General features: G+C 56.2%; 1 protein-coding gene across 6 annotated transcripts in view; it reads right to left on the minus strand.

Annotated features, from left to right (window-relative positions):
- Positions 1-18,138, minus strand: part of RBM19 (RNA binding motif protein 19) — a 78,418-nt gene extending 60,280 nt beyond the window's left edge. For 4 of the 6 annotated variants that reach the window (XM_064168505.1, XM_064168508.1, XM_064168509.1 and 1 more), the window contains exons 1-12: positions 18,070-18,138; positions 10,330-10,512; positions 8,792-8,923; positions 7,768-7,806; positions 7,158-7,356; positions 5,268-5,539; positions 4,257-4,331; positions 3,945-4,023; positions 3,181-3,252; positions 1,737-1,937; positions 1,136-1,266; positions 170-291 (exon numbers count right to left, since the gene is read on the minus strand). In XM_064168505.1, the coding sequence (XP_064024575.1) occupies positions 170-291; positions 1,136-1,266; positions 1,737-1,937; positions 3,181-3,252; positions 3,945-4,023; positions 4,257-4,331; positions 5,268-5,539; positions 7,158-7,356; positions 7,768-7,806; positions 8,792-8,923; positions 10,330-10,512; positions 18,070-18,138 (1,574 nt within the window). Of the gene's footprint in view, positions 1-169; positions 292-1,135; positions 1,267-1,736; positions 1,938-3,180; positions 3,253-3,944; positions 4,024-4,256; positions 4,332-5,267; positions 5,540-7,157; positions 7,357-7,767; positions 7,807-8,791; positions 8,924-10,329; positions 10,513-12,242; positions 12,397-18,069 lie in introns of those variants that run through there. The other 2 variants (XM_064168506.1, XM_064168507.1) reach the window with 2 other exon arrangements.
- Positions 18,139-18,679: the final 541 nt, after the last annotated feature.

An 18,679-nucleotide genomic window follows, 5' to 3' on the forward strand; every position in this document is an offset into this window, starting at 1 on the left:
AAATGCTTTTGTGGCTTGGGTAACCTACACAGCCCCTGCAAAGACCCCATGAGACCCTACCTGCATTCCTGCCACAGGGAATTTGGCCAAGTTGTGCTCCACCTGCACTCCTGCCACATGGAATTTGGCCAGGCTGTTTTGCCTTGCCCCACCACAGGTACCTCCCTACCTGGCACTGTTTGCTTTGTCCTTGGCATCCTTCTGCTTTTTGTAGGAGGAAGAATCTTCTGCATCTTCACCTTCATTTTTTTCCTTTCTGATTGTGGATGGCAAAAGATGCAGCATTCTACCCTAGAAGGAAGGAAGGAAGGAGAGGTCCAGCAGCTCCAAACTGACCTCCAGAACTTCATCAACTAAGCAGAGTGGAAGAAGCTTTTTGTCACCTTTCCTGGTCAAGCAGCCCAGGTGGACAGAGGGAACCTTCCTTCCCAAAGGACACATTACTTGGAGTCCTGTGTGCAGTTCTGCAGCCCCCAGCACAAGCAGGACATGGAAGTGTTGGAGCCAGTCCAGAGGAGGCCACCAAGATGTTCAGAGGGCTGCAGCAGCTCTGCTCTGAGGACAGGCTGAGAGAGTTGGGGCTCTGCAGCCTGGAGAAGAGAAGGCTTGGAGGAGACTTTGGAGTGGCCTTGCAGGATCTGAAGGGGGCTAGAGGAGGGCCTATTGACAAGGACTTGGAATGATGGGAGGAGGAGGAATGGGTTTGAAGTGGCAGAGGGGAGATTGAAAGTAGCTGTTAGGAAGAAGTTGTTTGCAGTGAGGTGGTGAGACACTGGCACAGGTTGAGGGTGGGGAGACACTGGCACAGGTTGAGGGTGGGGAGACACTGGCACAGGTTGAGGGTGGGGAGACACTGGCACAGGTTTCCCAGGGAGGTTGTGGTGCACAGAATCACCCAATGTGATCAAAGATCACATTGGGTGATTCTGTGCACCACAACCTCCCTGGAGATGTTCAGGATGAGGCTGGATGAAGCCTTGAGCGACCTGTTCTAGTGGGAGGTGTCCTTGCCTATGGCAGGGGGGTTGGAACTGGCTGAGCTTTGAGGTCCCTTCCAACCTAACCCAGCCAGTAGCTGCAGCCCAAGAGCATTTGGCAGTGGTGCCCCTGGAGAGGCAGCAGGGAGCAGCCCTACCTGGAACACCTGCCCGTCCATCTCTGCGTAGGCCTTCACAGCATGCTCAGGCATCATGTAGGTGATGAAAGCAAAGCCTTTGGGTCTCTTGGTCAGTCTGTCCAGGGGGAAATGAATCTCTGAGAGGGGTCCTGCAGGAAGCAAGACTTCATTGTGACAGAGGTCCTTGCAAAGCCATCATGTGCTCTGGGGTGGCACAGAGGGAAGTGATTCTCCCTCTCTGCTCTGCTCTCCTGAGACCTCACCAGGTTGGAAAAGACCTCTGAGATCACTGAGTCCATCCTAGCTCCTAACACCTAATTTACTAACCCATGGCACTAAGTGCCCCAGCCAGCATCCTTTGAAACACCTCCAGGAACGAGGCTTCCACCACCTCCTTGGGCAACCCACTCCAGGCTCTCACCAGCCTCATGCTGAAGAACTTCTTCCTAACATCCAGGCTGAATCTCCCCATTTCCAGCTTTGTCCCATCCCCCCCACCCCTATCACTGCCTGACCTATCACTGTCTCCAAAGTGCTGGACACAGACCTCTGTCCCTTCACCCCCAGCAGAACCTCTGTGAGCACCAAAGGATGCCAAAGCTCCCCAGCAAACACTTACCATACTTGGAAAAGAGCTTCTCCAAGTCCTCCTCGGTGCTGGTAAAGGGAAGATTCCTGACAAAGAGCCTTCCTGATTCAGACAAGTCCTCTTCTTCCTCATCATCCCTCTTTCTTCTTTGCCAGGGCTGCTTCTCAGGTTTTGCTGGGGCAGCTTCTTTGGGGGCATTCCTGCATCTGAAGACCTCGATGCATCGTCCTCCTGAGCCACAAACACACAGAGAGGCACAGGAGATGCTTCCCAAAGCCCTCAGTGAGGGGGGACCAGGCCTTTTTCAGTGGTGCCCAGTGGCAGGACAAAAGGTAACAGGCACAAGCCTGAACGTAGAATGGTTTAGGTTGGAAGGGACCTCAAAGATGATCCAGTTCCAAGTCCCATCTAAAGAGGAGGAGGAATTTCCTTCAGGGTGGTTCAGCACTGGGGGCAGACTGCCCAGAGAGGTGATGGAGGCTCCATCACTGGAGTCATTCAAAACTCAGCTGGATGCCATCCTCTGCAACCTGCTCTGGCAGAGATGTTGAACTTAATGATCTCTAGAGGTCCCTTCCAACTCCACAGAGTCACAACAAGGCAGGTTTGGAATCTCTCCTGAGAAAGAGACTCCACAACCATTCTGGGCAGGTTGTTGTAGGGGCTCCACCACCCTCACAGCAAAGAAGTTCCTCCTCACATCTCTTTATATCCCTGTTCTGCAGAGGATTTTCACACAGATCACTTCAGCAGTTCCCTCCAAGGGGTTAGGCCAAGACCAGGTTTCAAACACAGGCTTACAGAACCACTGGTACAGATCCCAGCCAGATTTAAAGGCTCCCAGGTGACCTTCTTGTGGCCTTCCAGGATCTGAAAGGGGCTACAAAAAAGCTGAGAAGGGACTTTTGAGGCTCTCAGGGAGTGCCAGGAGTGGGTGGAATGGAGCAAAGCTGGAGGTGGAGAGAGTCAGAGTGGAGGTGAGGAGGAAGTTGTTGAGCAGGAGAGTGGTGAGAGGCTGGAATGGGTTGCCCAGGGAGGTGGTTGAGGCCCCATCCCTGGAGGTGTTTGAGGCCAGGCTGGCTGAGGCTGTGTGCAGCCTGCTCTAGGGTAGGGTGTCCCTGGGCATGGCAGGGAGGTTGGAACTGGCTGCTCCTTGTGGTCCCTTCCAACCCTGACTGATTCTGTGATTCTATGAACAAGATCTAATGAAACAACCCCAAGCAGAAAGCTGCTTCAAGCACTGACCAAAACCCCAAGGGCCAAAGAGCAACAGGCAGAGCTCAGCCTCTTGCTCATTCTCTGCTGCTCCTCACACAGCAACCTGGTTTATGCTTTCTGAGCTGAGCAGAGGAAATCACCCCCACCATCTGCCTGGGAAAACCTCAAAGAGGAGACACTTGTGCAGGGAACACTTCAGCAGCTGAGCTCCCTGCCACGCCAGCAGGCAGAGCAAGGAGGAACAAACAGCCCTTACCTAGGTATTCTTTTTTTCGCTTCAAGGCCCTTTGCACTTCTGCTTCACTCTTCAAGTCAACAAAGATACAACCTTGGAGGAAGGAAAGGTTCAACTGAGCATCATGTGGGGAACACAGGAGGGCTAATTGGCTAATTAAGGCTGAATCGGGCTTGCTTGAACAGAGATTCCTACAGATAAAGCAATTCAGCTCCCCTGAAAGCTTCGACCCAGCCTGAGAATGGCTCTGTCAGACTGGGAGGGGCCTTTGAAAAGCTTATTGTCTACGGGCACAGCAAAAGCAGCCCAAGTTAACAGCTGAAGGAGGCTTTCACAGGCGTCTCCAAGAGCAAATAAAAGCTCCATCCACCCTCAGACTACAAAAGGAGAAGAGAACATAGCAAAGCTTCACACCAGCTCTGAGAACTTGCTCCAGGCTGTGAGCCACAGCCCATCAGCAGACCCACTTTGGCTAAAGACTACCCTGTAGCCAGGTCAGCAAAGTCCTTGGAGCCGTCTCAGAGGAAGAAGCCTTTCCTTGGCACGCTTTGGGATGTTTAGGAGAGGAGGCAGACCAAGGCAAAGGCTCCTGCTGCTGCTCCTAAGGGAGCCCAGCCAACATTCCTCTGCCCACGGCATCCTATGGCCAGCAACTAGGGCAGGAGAGCTGCAAAGTCATGGGAAGGTCTGCAAGAACCAGGGCATGAGCCAGCAGTTTGGAGCTGCAGGTGCAAAGAGCAGAGGGGTGACTGAGGGAGAGGTCCTGTAACCCTTTCACACAGTACCTTTCTTTTTGCCCTGGGCTTCTCTTCCCATCCGGATTGCCACCGGCTTCAGAGGCAGGAAGAACTCACGGATCCTTTGCTGCAGGAAGATTTGGGCTGCAATCAAGTTCCAGCTGGAGCAAGCAGCAGGCTTCAGCCTTCCATACACACTGTCAAACGTGCACCACCCAACATCTCAGCCCAGGGCCACTCCCAAAGTTTCCTTTGACTCCAAACAGCTGCCTAAGTGAGGACAGGAGGTTCTGCAGAGCTCACACCAAGAGTCAACACCAAACCACCCCCTCCAAGAGTCTCCTTGGTAACAGGGCTCACCTCGGTGATGTTGAAAGGGGCACCACGAAGCTCCACGGTGTGGGGTGTGCTGGCTTCAGCTGAGTTGCCTTGGTTCTGGGCAGAAAGATGGAGATGAAAAGAAGTCATTAGTGGTGTCCTCCAGCAATCAGTGCTGGGCACAGGCCTGTTCAGTATCTTTACTGATGAGCTGGAGCAAGGGATTGAGTCCAGCATCAGTAAGATTGCAGATGACACCAAGCTAGGAGCAGCTGTGGAGCTGCTGGAGGGTAGGAGAGCCTTGCAGAGGGACCTGGACAGGCTGGATGGGTGGGCAGAGGCCAAGGGGATGAGACTGAACAAGGCCAAGTGCAGGGTTCTGCACTTTGGCCACAACAACCCCAAGCAGCACTACAGGCTGTGGCCAGAGTGGCTGAGAGCAGCCAGGCAGAGAGGGAGCTGGGGGTGCTGGGAGAGAGGAGCTGCAGAGGAGGCAGCAGTGTGCCCAGGTGGGCAGCAGAGCCAATGGCATCACCACCCTCACTGCAAACAACTTCCTCCTAACATCCGGTTTAAACCTCCCCTCTGCCAGTTTAGACTCATTTCTCCTCACCCTATCAGTACAATCACCTCTGTGGCCCTGCTGGCTACATTATGCCTGCTCCAAGCCAGGAGGTCCTTTGCCTTCTTGGCCACTTTGGGCAAGATTGTCACAGCTGCAGCAGCCTGGGCAGGAGGTGCCAGGTGAGGGTGCAAGGTTTGGCTTGAGCCTGTCAAACCCAGTCACTAAAAACTGAGTCCTGCAGACAGGTCAGACAGAAAAGCCTCTGGAAAGGGCACAAACAGCATTTGTATGGAAGCTCCATGCTCAGGACCTGCACCAGCTCTAAGAGGAGATGCAGTGAACAGCTCCCACCCCGAGAGCCAGGATGCTGCCACCTAGAAGCTCCCACAGCCCTCCAGCTCACTGCCCAGCCCTGGAGCGACTGACAGGCACACACTGCCCCACGAAGCTTCTGCTTTGGAGAAGACAAAAGTCTAATTAAGGCAAACCTTGAGAGTGGCTCCTTTCTTCTTCTCCTCCACTGGTGTCTCTGGCTGTGCTTGTGGGGCTCTTGGCTTCCCCTTTTTGTCCGTGCGGCTGCTGCCGGTTTCTGCAATGCCTGAATCCTCCTCGCTCTCACTCTCCTCCTCCACCTCCTCACTGTCTGTTTCCTCCTCTGTACTGGATGAGGAGGAGGAAGAATCCTTCACCACTTTAGATTTCAGGTAATCCATATCTGAGAGGTCTTTCCTGGTAGCTGCCTTCTTTCCTTCTTTCTCTGCTGGCAGAGAGGAGAGACCAGAAGAGGTTTTACACACAGATGCTGCTGCTCTCTCCCCAGCCAGTCAAAAGCTGAGACCTCCAGAGAACCACCTTCCTCTCCTCTAGTTATCCCATGGGAATGAAAGGCTTGAGAGCAGCAGAACAACCTTATCTCAGCACTTTCAGACTGCCAGTTTGGCTTACTCCTTTTCAAAGCAACTCTTCAGGCATAAAACAAATGAGAACTGAGCTTGAAGAAGCCCACAGGAAGAGAACTTTTGTCTCAATGTTTAAACCAACTCCTTCCAGCAGACTCCAAAGAAGTTCAACTTAGTTTTGCAAGGTAAAGAAGAAATTGTGATGCCAAAACAGCCCTCAACACCCAGCAAAGATCAACTGACCACATCTCAAGCTGACTTGGCCAGAGAGGTGAGGGGCAGCAAAGATCAGCTGAACACATCTCAAGTTGACTTAGCCAAAGAGAGGTGAAGGGCAGCAAAGATCAGCTGAACACATCTCAAGTTGACTTAGCCAAAGAGAGGTGAGGGGCAGCAAAGATCAGCTGAACACATCTCAGTTGACTTAGCCAAAGAGAGGTGAGGGGCAGCAAAGATCAGCTGAACACATCTCAGTTGACTTAGCCAAAGAGAGGTGAGGGGCAGCAAAGATCAGCTGAACACATCTCAAGTTGACTTAGCCAAAGAGAGGTGAGGGGCAGCAGGGAAAATGCCACTGACTCCCAATAGAACAGCAGCAGGAAATACCATGGAGATGGAGAGGGAGAAAGGCTCCAAAAGCACATTCTCCACTGGTGCAGGGTGCCAGCAAGGCACAGAGCAGACTGCAGCCCTCGTTTCTCACCCTGTTAAGCCACTACTGCACTAGATAAGAGCTTTTCTTTTGGGATCCAAGGTACTGAACTCTGTCCCTTCCCATTGGCTCTGACAGGGCTCAAGGACACAGCAACATTTCCAGGCAGAGCAGCTCACAGACCTCAGCTGCAGGTTACTAAATCATCATGGAATCATAGAACAGTTTGGATTGGAAAGGACCTTAAAGATTGTCTAGTTCCAAGCCCCCTGCCACGGGCAGGGACATCCTCCACTAGCCCAGGGTGCTCAAGGCTTCATACCACCTGGCCTTAAACACCTTCAGAGAGGGGGGAGAGAAACCACCTCCAGCTCTGGGAATCCTGGAGATGAAAGTGGCTGCAGGTTAGGAGATCATTTAAGGGAAACAAAAGCAGCTGCTTGTCCTGCTGCTATCCTCTAGACACTGATTTAAGGTCCCAGGGGAAAGCACAGATGCAATCCCCTGCCATCAGAAACTGCCATTTCCCCAGATTTGGGGCAGCAAACACAAGCCCAAAGCACACAGAATGAGTCCCATGCTTGAAAAACCATCCTGCTGGTGACAGCAGCTCCATTTGTCCCTGGAGGTGTTCAAGCAAAGCCTGTCTGGGGCACTTAGTGCCATGGTCTGGTTGATTGGCCAGGGCTGGGTGCTACGTTGGACTGGATCAGCTTGGAGGTCTCTTCCAACCTGGTGGATTCTATGATTTGGAAGCAGCACTCCAAGCCAGGTGTGAACAACACAAAGACAAGCAGAGGGGGATAGGGGATAGATCATTTCAGTACCTTTGGTTTCCTCCTCAGCTCCAGAAGGTTCACTCCCCTCCTCAGACTCATCTGAATCAAAGTTCAGATAATCATCAGCTGCTGGCTTGGCTTTTCCCTTCTTGGCCTCCTCTGCCAAGGTGTCATTAGCCCAGGTGGCCACCTGGGACCGTTTCTGGTGCACCACCAAGAACTCCTGGAATGTTTTATCTTCCTCCAGCTGTTGCAAAAGAAAGCAGACAGACAAGCTGTGAAGAAGACAGGCACAGCAGAGCTTGGTGCAACTCTGAGTTCAAAGGTATCAGCTCATTTAGAATCACAGAACCCTTCTGGTTGGAAGAGACCTTTCAGATCATCAAGCTTAACCCAGCACTGCCAGGGCACCACTAGACCATAGCCTGGAAACATTCAAAACCTGCCTGGATGAGTTCCTGTGTGGCCTTCTCTGGGTGATCCTGCTCTGGGCAGGAGGGCTGGGCTGGCTGAACTTCAGAGGCCACTTCCAACCCCTAATATTCTAGGATAGCCCTGAATGAAGAGCATGGGAAGCAGCACAGCAAAGGGTTCTCCAGCTCTGGCTCTCCATGCAGGCTAGCAGGAACATCAGGATGCTGACTTCAGCTCAACTCACCTCCTTTAAGTTTTCTGCTGGATCTTTCTTCTTTTTAGTCTAGGGGAAAACAAACAACAAAAGGCTCCTTAGAAACAGCCAAAATAATTCCTCAGGTAATGCAATGACACAGAGAAGAGAGATCCTGAGGTAGGAAACAGCAGAACCAGGGCTCCAGCACAACTCCAGGCTGGGTGGGGAATGGCTGAGAGCAGCCCTGAGGAACAGGACCTGGGGGTCTGAGGTGATGAAAAGCTCAACAGGAGCCTGCAGTGTGAGTGCAGCCCAGACACAACCCTGTGCTGGGCTGCAGCAAGAGCAGTGTGGGCAGCAGGGCAAGGCAGGGGATTCTGCCCCTTGGCTCTGCTCTCCTCACACCCCATCTGCAGTCCTGGCTGCAGTTCTGCAGCCCCCAACACAAGCAGGACATGGAAGTGTTGGAGCCAGTCCAGAGGAGGCCACCAAGATGCTCAGAGGGCTGCAGCAGCTCTGCTATGAGGACAGGCTGAGAGAGTTGGGGCTCTGCAGCCTGGAGAAGGCTTAGAAGACACCTTGGAGTGGCCTTGCAGGATCTGAAGGGGGCTAGAGGAGGGCTGGGGAGGGACTACTGACAAGGTCTTGTAATGAGAGGAGGAGGAGAAATGGGTTTGAAGTGGCAGAGGGGAGATTGAAACTGGATGTTAGGGAAGGGTTCTTTGCAGTGAGGGTGGTGAGACACTGTCACAGGCTGCCCAGGGAGGTTGTGGAGCACAGAAGCACCCAATGGGATCAAAGATCACATTGGGTGCTTCTGTGCTCCACAACCTCCCTGGAGGTGCTCAGGATCAGCTCGGATGAGGCCTTAAGCAACCTGTTCTCATGGGACGTGTCCCTGCCTATGGGCAGGGGGTTTGGAACTGGCTGAGCTTTGAGGTCCCTTCCAACCTAACCCAATCAGTGATTCCATCTCCTGTCCCAGCTACTCTTTCACCTTCACCACACATTGGACTGCCCTCTGGAAGTCACTGACAGGCAGCAGAGCCTCAGGGCAACACAAAATACTCACTTTCTTTTTGCCTTCAGGAACTGCACTTGGCAGAGGCTGCTCAGGCTGTTTTCCTGAGGCAGAGACCTTCTGTGAGTGTTTACTCCATGCTCTGGGTTTTGAAGGGTCTCCAAATGGTTTGCACAACTCAACCTGCAAAAGAATCAATCAAATCTTTCATTGAATACATATTCAACACTCCAGATCTGTAACTGATGAACAAACCTCATTCAGGAGGCATTCTCACACCATGGACCCTAGAGAGCTGTTGGTCTGTACCTGAAAAGAGCCTACAGGAAGGCTGGAGAGAGACTTTTCATCAGGATGTTAGCAAACAGGACACAGGGGAATGGTTTGAAGCTCAAAGAGGGTAGGTTTAAAGTGGATCTTAAGAAGTTCTTCATGTGAGAGTGGTGAGACTCTGGAAGGGGTTGCCCAGAGAGGCTGTGGAGCACAGAGAGTGAAGGTGGTGAGACACTGGCACAGGTTGGCCAGGGAGGTTGTGGAGCACAGAATCACCCAATGTGATCTTTGATCACATTGGGTGATTCTGTGCTCCACAACCACCCTGGAGGTGTTCAAGGCCAGGTTGGATGAGGCCTTGAGTGACCTGTTCTAGTGGGAGGTGTTCCTGTCTATGGCAGGGAATTGGAACTGGATAAGCTTTGAGGTCCCTTTCCAACCTAAACCCTTCTGTGATTCTATGCTTTTACAAGAGTGGGGGGTTGGTAACTCCCAAACCATCACCAGCAGTGTCTCACCAACCTCACAGTGAAGAGCTTCCTCCTAATGCCCAATCTAAATCATAGAATCAACCAGGTTGGAAGAGAGCTCCAAGCTCATCCAGTCCAACCTATCCCCAGCTCTATCCAATTGCCCCTTCATATCTCCACAGGTTAAAAGTCATAGAATCAAGCAGGTTGGAAGAGAGCTCCAAGCTCAGCCAGCCCAACCTAGCACCCAGCCCTGCCCAACCAACCAGACCATGGCACTAAGTGCCCCAGCCAGGCTTGGCTTCAACACCTCCAGGCACAGCGACTCCACCACCTCCCTGGGCAGCCCATTCCAATGCCAATCACTCTCTCTGACAACAACTTCCTCCTAACATCCAGCCTAGACCTCCCCTGGCACAGCTTGAGACTGTGTCCCCTTCTTCTGTTGCTGCTTGCCTGGCAGCAGAGCCCAACCCCACCTGGCTACAGCCTCCCTGCAGGCAGCTGCAGATAGCAATGAGCTCTGCCCTGAGCCTCCTCTGCTGCAGGCTGCACACCCCCAGCTCCCTCAGCCTCTCCTCACAGGGCTGTGCTCCAGGCCCCTCCCCAGCCTTGCTGCCCTTCTCTGGACACCTTCCAGCACCTCAACATCTCTCTTGACTTGAGGTGCCCAGAACTGGACACAGCACTCAAGGTGAATTCCCTCCCCAGCACTCCTGTAGTCTCCTTCAGGTACTGGAAGGCTGCTCTAAGATCTCCCTAGAGCCCTTTCTTCTCCAGACTGAACAGCCTCCAATTCCCTCAGCCTGCCCTCACAGGAGAGGTGTCCCAGCCCCCCAAACTCACTGTGATCCTGGAGGTGTCTATGAAGCTCTTGTTGAAATGGCTGAGTGCTCTTTGAGCTTCATCTTCAGACTTGTAGCCAACGAAGCCAAACTTCCGGAACTTGCCATCCTTGGTGAACTTCAAGCAGCAATCAGTGAGGGTCCCAAAGGCACCAAACAGCTTCCCAAAACGATCCTCCTTCAGCTGGGAAGCAAAGAGGGACGTCAGGAATGCAAAGCAGCAAAGCAGGGAGAGGCACTTCTATGTTCAAAGCAAAGGGTTTGCTGGCAGAGCTCCCAGAGCGCTGCACGGTGGCAATGCTGCTGACAACCCCCCCCCAACACACACCCCCCCAAGTCAGCAAACTCAGCCTGCCACAACTCAGCCCCCAGTTCAACCCCAGCACAGTGACCCCCTCACAGGGGGGGCAGCATAACCACACAGCCTGAGCCTGCACCCAGCTTCCAGGTGATGAAGGGCAGACTGTGAGCGCAACAAGCTCTGCCCCCCTGCACTGAGGGGCTGCCTGCTCCCCTCCCCAGCCATGCACCACACTCTGCTTCCTCCCAGAGCCATCTCCCAGACCATAGCAGCAAGCAGGTTGGAAGAGAGCTCCAAGCTCAGCCAGCCCAACCTAGCACCCAGCCCTGCCCAACCAACCAGACCATGGCACTAAGTGCCCCAGCCAGGCTTGGCTTCAACACCTCCAGGCACAGCAACTCCACCACCTCCCTGAGCAGCCCATTCCAATGCCAATCACTCTCTCTGACAACAACTTCCTCCTCACAGCCAGCCTAGACCTCCCCTGCCACAGCTTGAGACTGTGTCCCCTTCTTCTGTTGCTGGTTGCCTGGCAGCAGAGCCCAACCCCACCTGGCTACAGCCTCCCTGCAGGCAGCTGCAGACAGCAATGAGCTCTGCCCTGAGCCTCCTCTGCTGCAGGCTGCACCCCCCCAGCTCCCTCAGCCTCTCCTCACAGGGCTGTGCTCCAGGCCCCTCCCCAGCCTTGCTGCCCTTCTCTGGACACCTTCCAGCACCTCAACATCTCTCTTGAACTGAGAAGCCCAGAACTGGACACAGCACTCCAGGGGTGGCCTGAGCAGTGCTGAGCACAGGGGCAGAAGAACCTCCCTTGTCCTGCTGCCCACACTGCTCCTGAGCCAGCCCAGGATGCCATTGCCTCTGCTGCCCACCTGGGCACTGCTGCTTCATCTTCAGCTCCTCTCTCCCAGCACCCCCAGCTCCCTCTCTGCCTGCCTGCTCTCAGCCACTCAGTCCCCAGCCTGTAGCACTGCTTGGGGTTGTTGTGGCCAAAGTGCAGAACCCTGCCCTTGGCATTGTTCAATCTCATCCCATTGGCCTCTGCCCACCCATGCAGCCTGGCCAGGTCCCTCTGCAGGGCTCTGCTACCCTCCAGCAGCTCCACAGCTGCTCCTAGCTTGGTGTCATCTGCAAACTCACTGCTGCTGGACTCATTCCCCTGCTCCAGCTCACCAATAAGGACACTGCAGAGGCCTGTGCCCAGCACTGATCCCTGGGCACAGCACCGGTGCCAGCTGCCAGCTGGATGTGGCTCCCTTCACCACCACTGTTTCTCCTGAGGCTCTCCCTGCCCAGGGCTCCTCCCCACCCCCCCCAGCTGTCTCCTCGCTCTCACACGGCACATCCCCGCAGCCCCTGCCCCGCTCACCCCTCGCTCCGCCAGGTCACCTCCCCACCCGCCCCCCTCCAGCCCCCCTCCAGCAGCCCACTCCCAACCGAAGCCACTCTCCCAGGAAGCCTCCCGCCCACTCCGGGCCCCACCGCACAGAGTCCCCTCTCCCCCTGGCTCTGCTCCCTGCCCACCCTCCCCCAGCCTCCCACGGGGGACACCTTCGTACCCATCTTCAGGCCCCGAAACGCCCCTTCACCCCGCAGCCACGCGGCGAGCTCACCCCGTTGGGGAGGTTCTTCACGATAAGCCGCGACATGGCGGCGACAGACAGCGAGAGGCGACAGAAAGGAGCGGGCAGGGGGGGAGGCAGCGCAGGTCCCGCCGCGATCACCGCCGCGCACGCCGGCCCCCGGGAGCCGCCATCTTGCCACCGCCTCACGTGGGCCAAGGGCGGAAGTACGCAGCGACAGGGGCGGAGCCGGAGCACGGGGGCGGGGCCGAGCCGAGCCATGGGGCGGGGCCGAAGCCCAGGGCCCGTGCGGAGCCGAGCCAAGGGGCGGAGCCGAAGCCCAGGGGCGGGGCCGAGACGAGCAAAGGGGCGGAGCCGAAGCTCAGGGGCGGAGCCGGAGCCCAGGGGCGGTGCGGAGCCGAGCCAAGGGGCGGAGCCGAAGCTCAGGGGCGGAGCCGAATCCCAGGGGCGGAGCCGACCCGAGCCAAGGGGCGGTGCCGAAGCCCAAGCCCAGGGGCGGAGCCGAAGCCCAGGGGCGGGGCCAGAGCACAGGGGCGGGGCCAGAGCACAGGGGCGGGGCCAGAGCCAAGGGCGTTGCAGGGAGCGGCGCAGGGCAAAGGGGCAATGGGGCAAAGGGGCAAAGGGAGCACCAGCACCGCAGAATCGTTTTGGTCGGAAGAGACCTTTCCCATCACCCAGTCGAACAACACTGCACTGCCAGGTCACCACTAAGCCATGACCCCCAGCATCGCGTCTCCACAGCTTTTCAGTCACAGTATGACAGGGGCTGGAAAGAACTCAAAGAGTCCCATATCAGATCACACAGGAAAGCATCCAGGCAGGTTTTGAACATCTCCGGAGAGGGAGACTCCACAGCCCCCCTGGGCAGCCTGTGCCAGGGCTCTGTCACCCACGCTGGGTACTGGAAGAACACAGCTAACCGACTGAGAAGCTACACCAACATTATCAACACCTTCCCTCCAGACCTGCCTGTCACCAAAAGAGAACTGTCCCAGTGCAGTGGTTTTCTCTACTGGAAAATTAACCCCTCCAGGGATGTGACTCACCACTGTCCTGGAGAGCCTGCTCCAGGGCTTGACAACCCTTTTAGGAAAGAAATTGTCCCTCATGTCCGACCTAAACCTCTCCTGGTACGGCCTGAGTCTGTTTCCTCTTGTCCTGTCACTTGTTTCTTGGAAGAGACCAACCCTCACCTGTCTCCCCTCTCCTTTCAGGGGTTCGTAGAGCATCAGGTGGGCTCCTCTCAGCCTCCTTTACTCCAGACTACACAATCCCAGTTCCCTCAGCTGCTCCTCACCAGCCCTGTTTTCCAGACTCTTCACCAGACATGCTCCAGCACCTCCATGGTTGCCTGGGAGTGAGTGACCCGAAGCTGAATCCAGAATTCGAGGTGTGGCTTCACCAGTGCCAAGTACAGGACACAATCCCTGCCTTGGCCCTGCTGGCTACACTGCTGGTCCTATCGGCTAGGATGCTGGTGGCCGCCTTGGCCACCTGGGCAGACGGCTGAGCTGAGTTAGCCATCAACCAACACCCCCCCGGTCCCTTCCCACAGGGCAGAGCTCTCCAGGCGCTCAGCTGGGACCTGCGATCGGGTTGCACAAGGAGACAGCCAGCAGAGCCTCCCGGGAGGTCATCCCCTGTCCTACGCCATCCAGTTACTGTCGGCTACTAGAAGCCCCTCGGCACCGGCGCCCTCCTCGTCCAGCCGGCGGGACCCTGCCGCACACCCGCTCGCTGCCCAGCCCCGGAGCTCTCCGCGCAGTGCGGTGCAGTCCCAGGTATGACCACAGGAGGGCGCTCGGTCCCCGCCGCTCCGTTCCGGACAGCTCCGCGCTGGGCGCAGCAGAGCCCACGGGAGAGGAAAGTGACCGAGCCGGGGAGGATGCTGCGAGGGTTTGCGTTGGAGCCGGGGAGAAGCCGCAGTTTGCTGCGTTTCCCTGCTCCCCCTGGGCGCTAGGGAAAGGGAAGGGGAAAGAGCAGAAGTGGCTTCTCTTCGGGGAGCAGCTAAAGACCACCGCAGCCAGGGGGTTGTGTGCTGCAGAAGCTCCCACGAGCAAAAAACGGCCAAAAACGATGGAAGGAAAAATGCCCCGAGGGTTATTAAGCACTGAATGGTGGAAGATGAGGATATTTTGGGGGAGCAGGATTGTCTTCTCTTTTTCACAACCCTTTGGTCCACCTCTGCTTGTCGTACATGAGGGTCTGAATGATTCCACACCTTTACTCCCAGAGGAAAACTCTCAGGACACCTCTCAACTGCAGCACAACCCTCACTGGTTTCTCAGGTCGACCCCACACCGTCCCCTAACATCCCTTAAAGGTGGATCCAGCTGGCTGTGCCCATCCTGAAAGCTCAAAAGCAATCAGGGAGCAATCAGCCAGCCACACCACTCCTACACCCCAGTTTGCTGGTGGGACAGGGATGCAGGTTTGTTAAGCTGAGCCCATCCTGAGTCCCTTCTCCCTCCCCAAATGTGCAGCAAGGGAAATATTTGCATTTGCTAGGGAAAGAGACCCAGGGCAAGAGCCAGGCTCAGAACAGAGGGAACAGGAGAGGATGGGATGCTGCTGGGACTGTCAGCTGCTACCCTGCTCAAAGGGTAGCATGAACGACCTCAGCCCTGCCTGGGGGTACCCAGAAGGAGATGCTCCTACTCCCACTCACCTGGCCCTTCAAAGAGGTCTCCATGAGGTGCCACAGAACCAGCAAAGCTGCTCCCTCCCCCTCTTGCCCTCTGCTCCTTCCTTGTCCTTGGCCAGGCTGTCAGGTCTGTCACTTGGGATGAAGGCTGGCACTGACAGGACTTCACTTGCACCATCACTAACACATCCAGACCTTGCCCTTGTCACACTTGCCCTCTCCAAGACACTTGCCCCCCCTCTCTCCCTCCCCATCTCCTCCTCACCTGCTGCACACAGCCAGCAGCAGTGCCCAGCTCCTGCTAGTAATGGCCAAGGAGTACTGTCCCTGCCTGCACCTGCTTCCTAACTGGGCACTGCAGGGACACTATTTTCCTCTTGCTGGGCCCTCACCTCCAGCTATGGCTTCACCTAGGACTGCAGTTCCCCTCTTACTAACCTCTCCTGCAGTCAGGGTTGATTTTCCCCAGGTGCAAGCTTGGTCCCAGCACTTGGCTGCTGGAGCTGTGTCCTCTGAGGATCCTTGGGACAGCAAGAGCCAATTCTCCACTGCAATTGGGAGCAGAGTGGCTGAGAGCAGGCAGGCAGAGAGGGAGCTGGGGGTGCTGGGAGAGAGGAGCTGAAGATGAGGCAGCAGTGCCCAGGTGGGCAGCAGAGCCAATGGCATCCTGGGCTGGCTCAGGAGCAGTGTGGGCAGCAGGAGCAGGGAGGTTCTTCTGCCCCTGTGCTCAGCACTGCTCAGGCTGCACCTTGAGTGCTGTGTCCAGTTCTGGGCTCCTCAACTGAAGAGAGATGTTGAGGTGCTGCAATGTGCCCAGAGAAGGGTAGCAAGGCTGGGGAGGGGCCTGGAGCACAGCCCTGTGAGGAGAGGCTGAGGGAGCTGGGGGTGTGCAGCCTGCAGCAGAGGAGGCTCAGGGCAGAGCTCATTGCTGTCTGCAGCTCCCTGCAGGGAGGCTGTAGCCAGGTGGGGTTGGGCTCTGCTGCCAGGCAAGCAGAAACAGAACAAGAGGACACAGTCTCAAGCTGTGGCAGGGCAGGTCTAGGCTGGATGTTAGGAGGAAGTTGTTGTCAGAGAGAGTGATTGACATTGGAATGGGCTGCCCAGGGAGGTGGTGGAGCTGCCATCCTTGGAGGTGTTGAAGCCAAGCCTGGCTGGGGCACTTAGTGCCATGGTCTGGTTGGTTGGGCAGGGCTGGGTGCTAGGTTGGGCTGGCTGAGCCTGGAGCTCTCTTCCAACCTGGCTGATTCTGTGATGCAGAGGAAGAGTCTGGGGAGCGCTGCCAGGAAGGTGCTGCCAGCAAGGCCTGAGCAGCTCTCTCCTTCCCTCAGGATGCTCAGAGATCAAAGAATCACAGAATGTCAGGGGCTGGAAGGGACCTCCAAAGCTCAGCCAGTCCAACCCCCCTGCCAGAGCAGGATCTCCTGCACCAGGTCACACAGGAACACATCCAGGTGGGTTTTGAATATCTCCAGAGAGGGAGACTCCACAGCCCCCCTGGGCAGCCTGTGCCAGGGCTCTGTCACCCTCACAGGGAAAAAAATCCTCCTCATGTTTACATGGAGCTTCCTCTGCCTCAGTTTCCACTGCTGCCCCTTGTCCTGTCCCTGGGCATCACCCAGCAGAGCCTGGCTCCAGCCTCCTGCCACTCACCTTTACATATTGTTAAACATTGCTGAGGTCCCCTCTCAGGCTTCTCTTCTCCCAGCAGCACAGCCCCAGCTCCCTCAGCCTCTCCTAACAGAGCTGTTCCATTCCCTTCAGCATCTTCATGGCTCTGTGCTGGACTCTCTCAGGCATTTCTATGTCCCTCTTGAACTGGGGGGCCCAGAACTGCACACAGTACTGCAGATGTGGCCTCAGCAGGGCAGAGTAGAAGGGCAGGAGAACCTCTCTTGACCTCCTAACCCCAGAATGGCACTGAGAAAGAAAAGAGCCTGTGCCCAGGTCAACAAAAGGCAGAAGGTTACTGGGAGGTGAGTGCCCAGCAGAAGTGACACAGCCCCAGAGTTGCCCTCTTGCCCCCCTGCTTAGCCTTGGCTTGGGGTGCCTGAGGGGCTGGTGGCAGGGTCCATTCACCCTCACCTCTCCAAAGCCCTCCTCCCCTGCAGAGAGGGGGAGCCGTGGCTCTGCCAAGCCCCTGCCAGGCGGAGGGGGAGGTGCCGGTGCCCCTGCAGCTGCCCGCCCTTGCCCTGTCACCTCGCGTTAGGTGGCCGCAGCTCTGCCGGCCAGGGGCTGGCACAGCGCCCAGGAGCAGAGGTCACCTTGCTGCAAACCGCAGCCAAACGGCTCAACTCTGGCGAGCAGGGCTAGGGCAAGGGCACCTGGTGGCAGGGGCATCTCTCAGTGGGGAGAGGGGCAAAGGCTGCCCAAGTGCTGCGCTCCGGGAGCTGCAGGCACCGAGGGTGAAAGTGCTGTGGAGCAGGGAAGGGAGAAGGGAGCTGCTGCAGGTCCCCTTCTATCAGCAGGTAGGATGAGAGAGAGGTCAGGTGCAGAGCCTGCTGCAGGCTTTGGGGCGATGCTTCTCTCGGTCTCCAGCCCCCGTGGTGTGCAAAGGGGCACCAGAGGTTTCTCCCCGGTGTCCCTGGCACTGCTGCCATGCTGGGCAGGCAGAGCTGTGACCCTTTCCCTTCCCCCTCCAAGCTGGGACGGCTGCCGTGGTGCCAAACCAACCTGCCCTGCCCGAGAAGGACGAGCACAGCCCCGAGGAGCCCTTCATGCCTGTCTGAGCAGGAGGTCCTCGGCCACAGCTGCACACTGGTGAAAGTGAGCAGAGAAGGCAAGAGCCACTCGAGCCAGGGTCACCCTTGCTGGGACAGCAGCCCCCAGGCAGCCTTTCCAGCCAAGGTCTGCTTGATTGGCTGATAGGTTGGACTGGCTGAGCTTGGAGGTCTCTTCCAACCTGGTTGATTCTATGCTACTGAGCAGGTTTGGGATTTGTAGGGGGACTCTGTGGGGACCCAAAGCCCTTCTTTGTGGCAGTCAGGACTGAAAGTGTTTGTTTGCCTTGACACTCAGACCTTGAGCCCCTCCTTTTTGATTTAGCTGTGGATAAATTCAACCTCAGGGGATTCCCACCGAGGGCTCTAACCCATCTGAGGACCTTTTTCAGCTGAATTAATTAGCCCACAGCCACCAAGGAGGATAGGGATGAGTATGACCCAGCAACACTCATTAGCTTTGATATGCTGGACCCCACCAAAGCACTCTGCTGACCTGGGTAATGCTGCATGAACAGCACCACTGGAAACGTTGCCTGAGCCTCCTGGCTTGTGCTTGTGCCATCACAGATGGGCAGATTCTCCTCATAGGACCAAACTGTCCTGTCTCCATTCCTGGAGGAAGGACATCAAAAGCTACCTTTAAGGATAGAACTGCTCTTGGCAATGCAGTACCCAATTCCCCTGTCCCATCCCTCCCCTCCAAATGTGTGCTGCACAAGATGGGACTAAGGGAGGAGCCAGGAGGACAAACTGCCCTTCTGAAGGGCTTCATCATCCCTGGGGCAGCTGCCACTCTGTCCAACCTGGTTTCCTGCACCCTCTGCCAGAAGGAGAGGATGCTTTCATCCTTGCCTGGGGGATGGGAGAGCTGCAGCATCTGCATGGGCAGCAGAATTTGGCTTTCAATCAGATGAGAGGAGGCTCAGGGCAGAGCTCATTGCTGACTACAACTACCTGAAGGGAGGATGTAGCCAGGTGGAGTTGGGCTCTGCTGCCAGGCAACCAGCAACAGAAGGAGGAGACACAGCCTGAAGCTGTGCCAAGGGAGGTCTAGGCTGGATGTGAGGAGGAAGTTGTTGTCAGAGAGAGTGATTGGCATTGGA

This window comes from Pogoniulus pusillus, chromosome 30, assembly GCF_015220805.1.
Source record: "Pogoniulus pusillus isolate bPogPus1 chromosome 30, bPogPus1.pri, whole genome shotgun sequence".
NCBI classification, from domain to species: Eukaryota; Metazoa; Chordata; class Aves; order Piciformes; family Lybiidae; genus Pogoniulus; species Pogoniulus pusillus.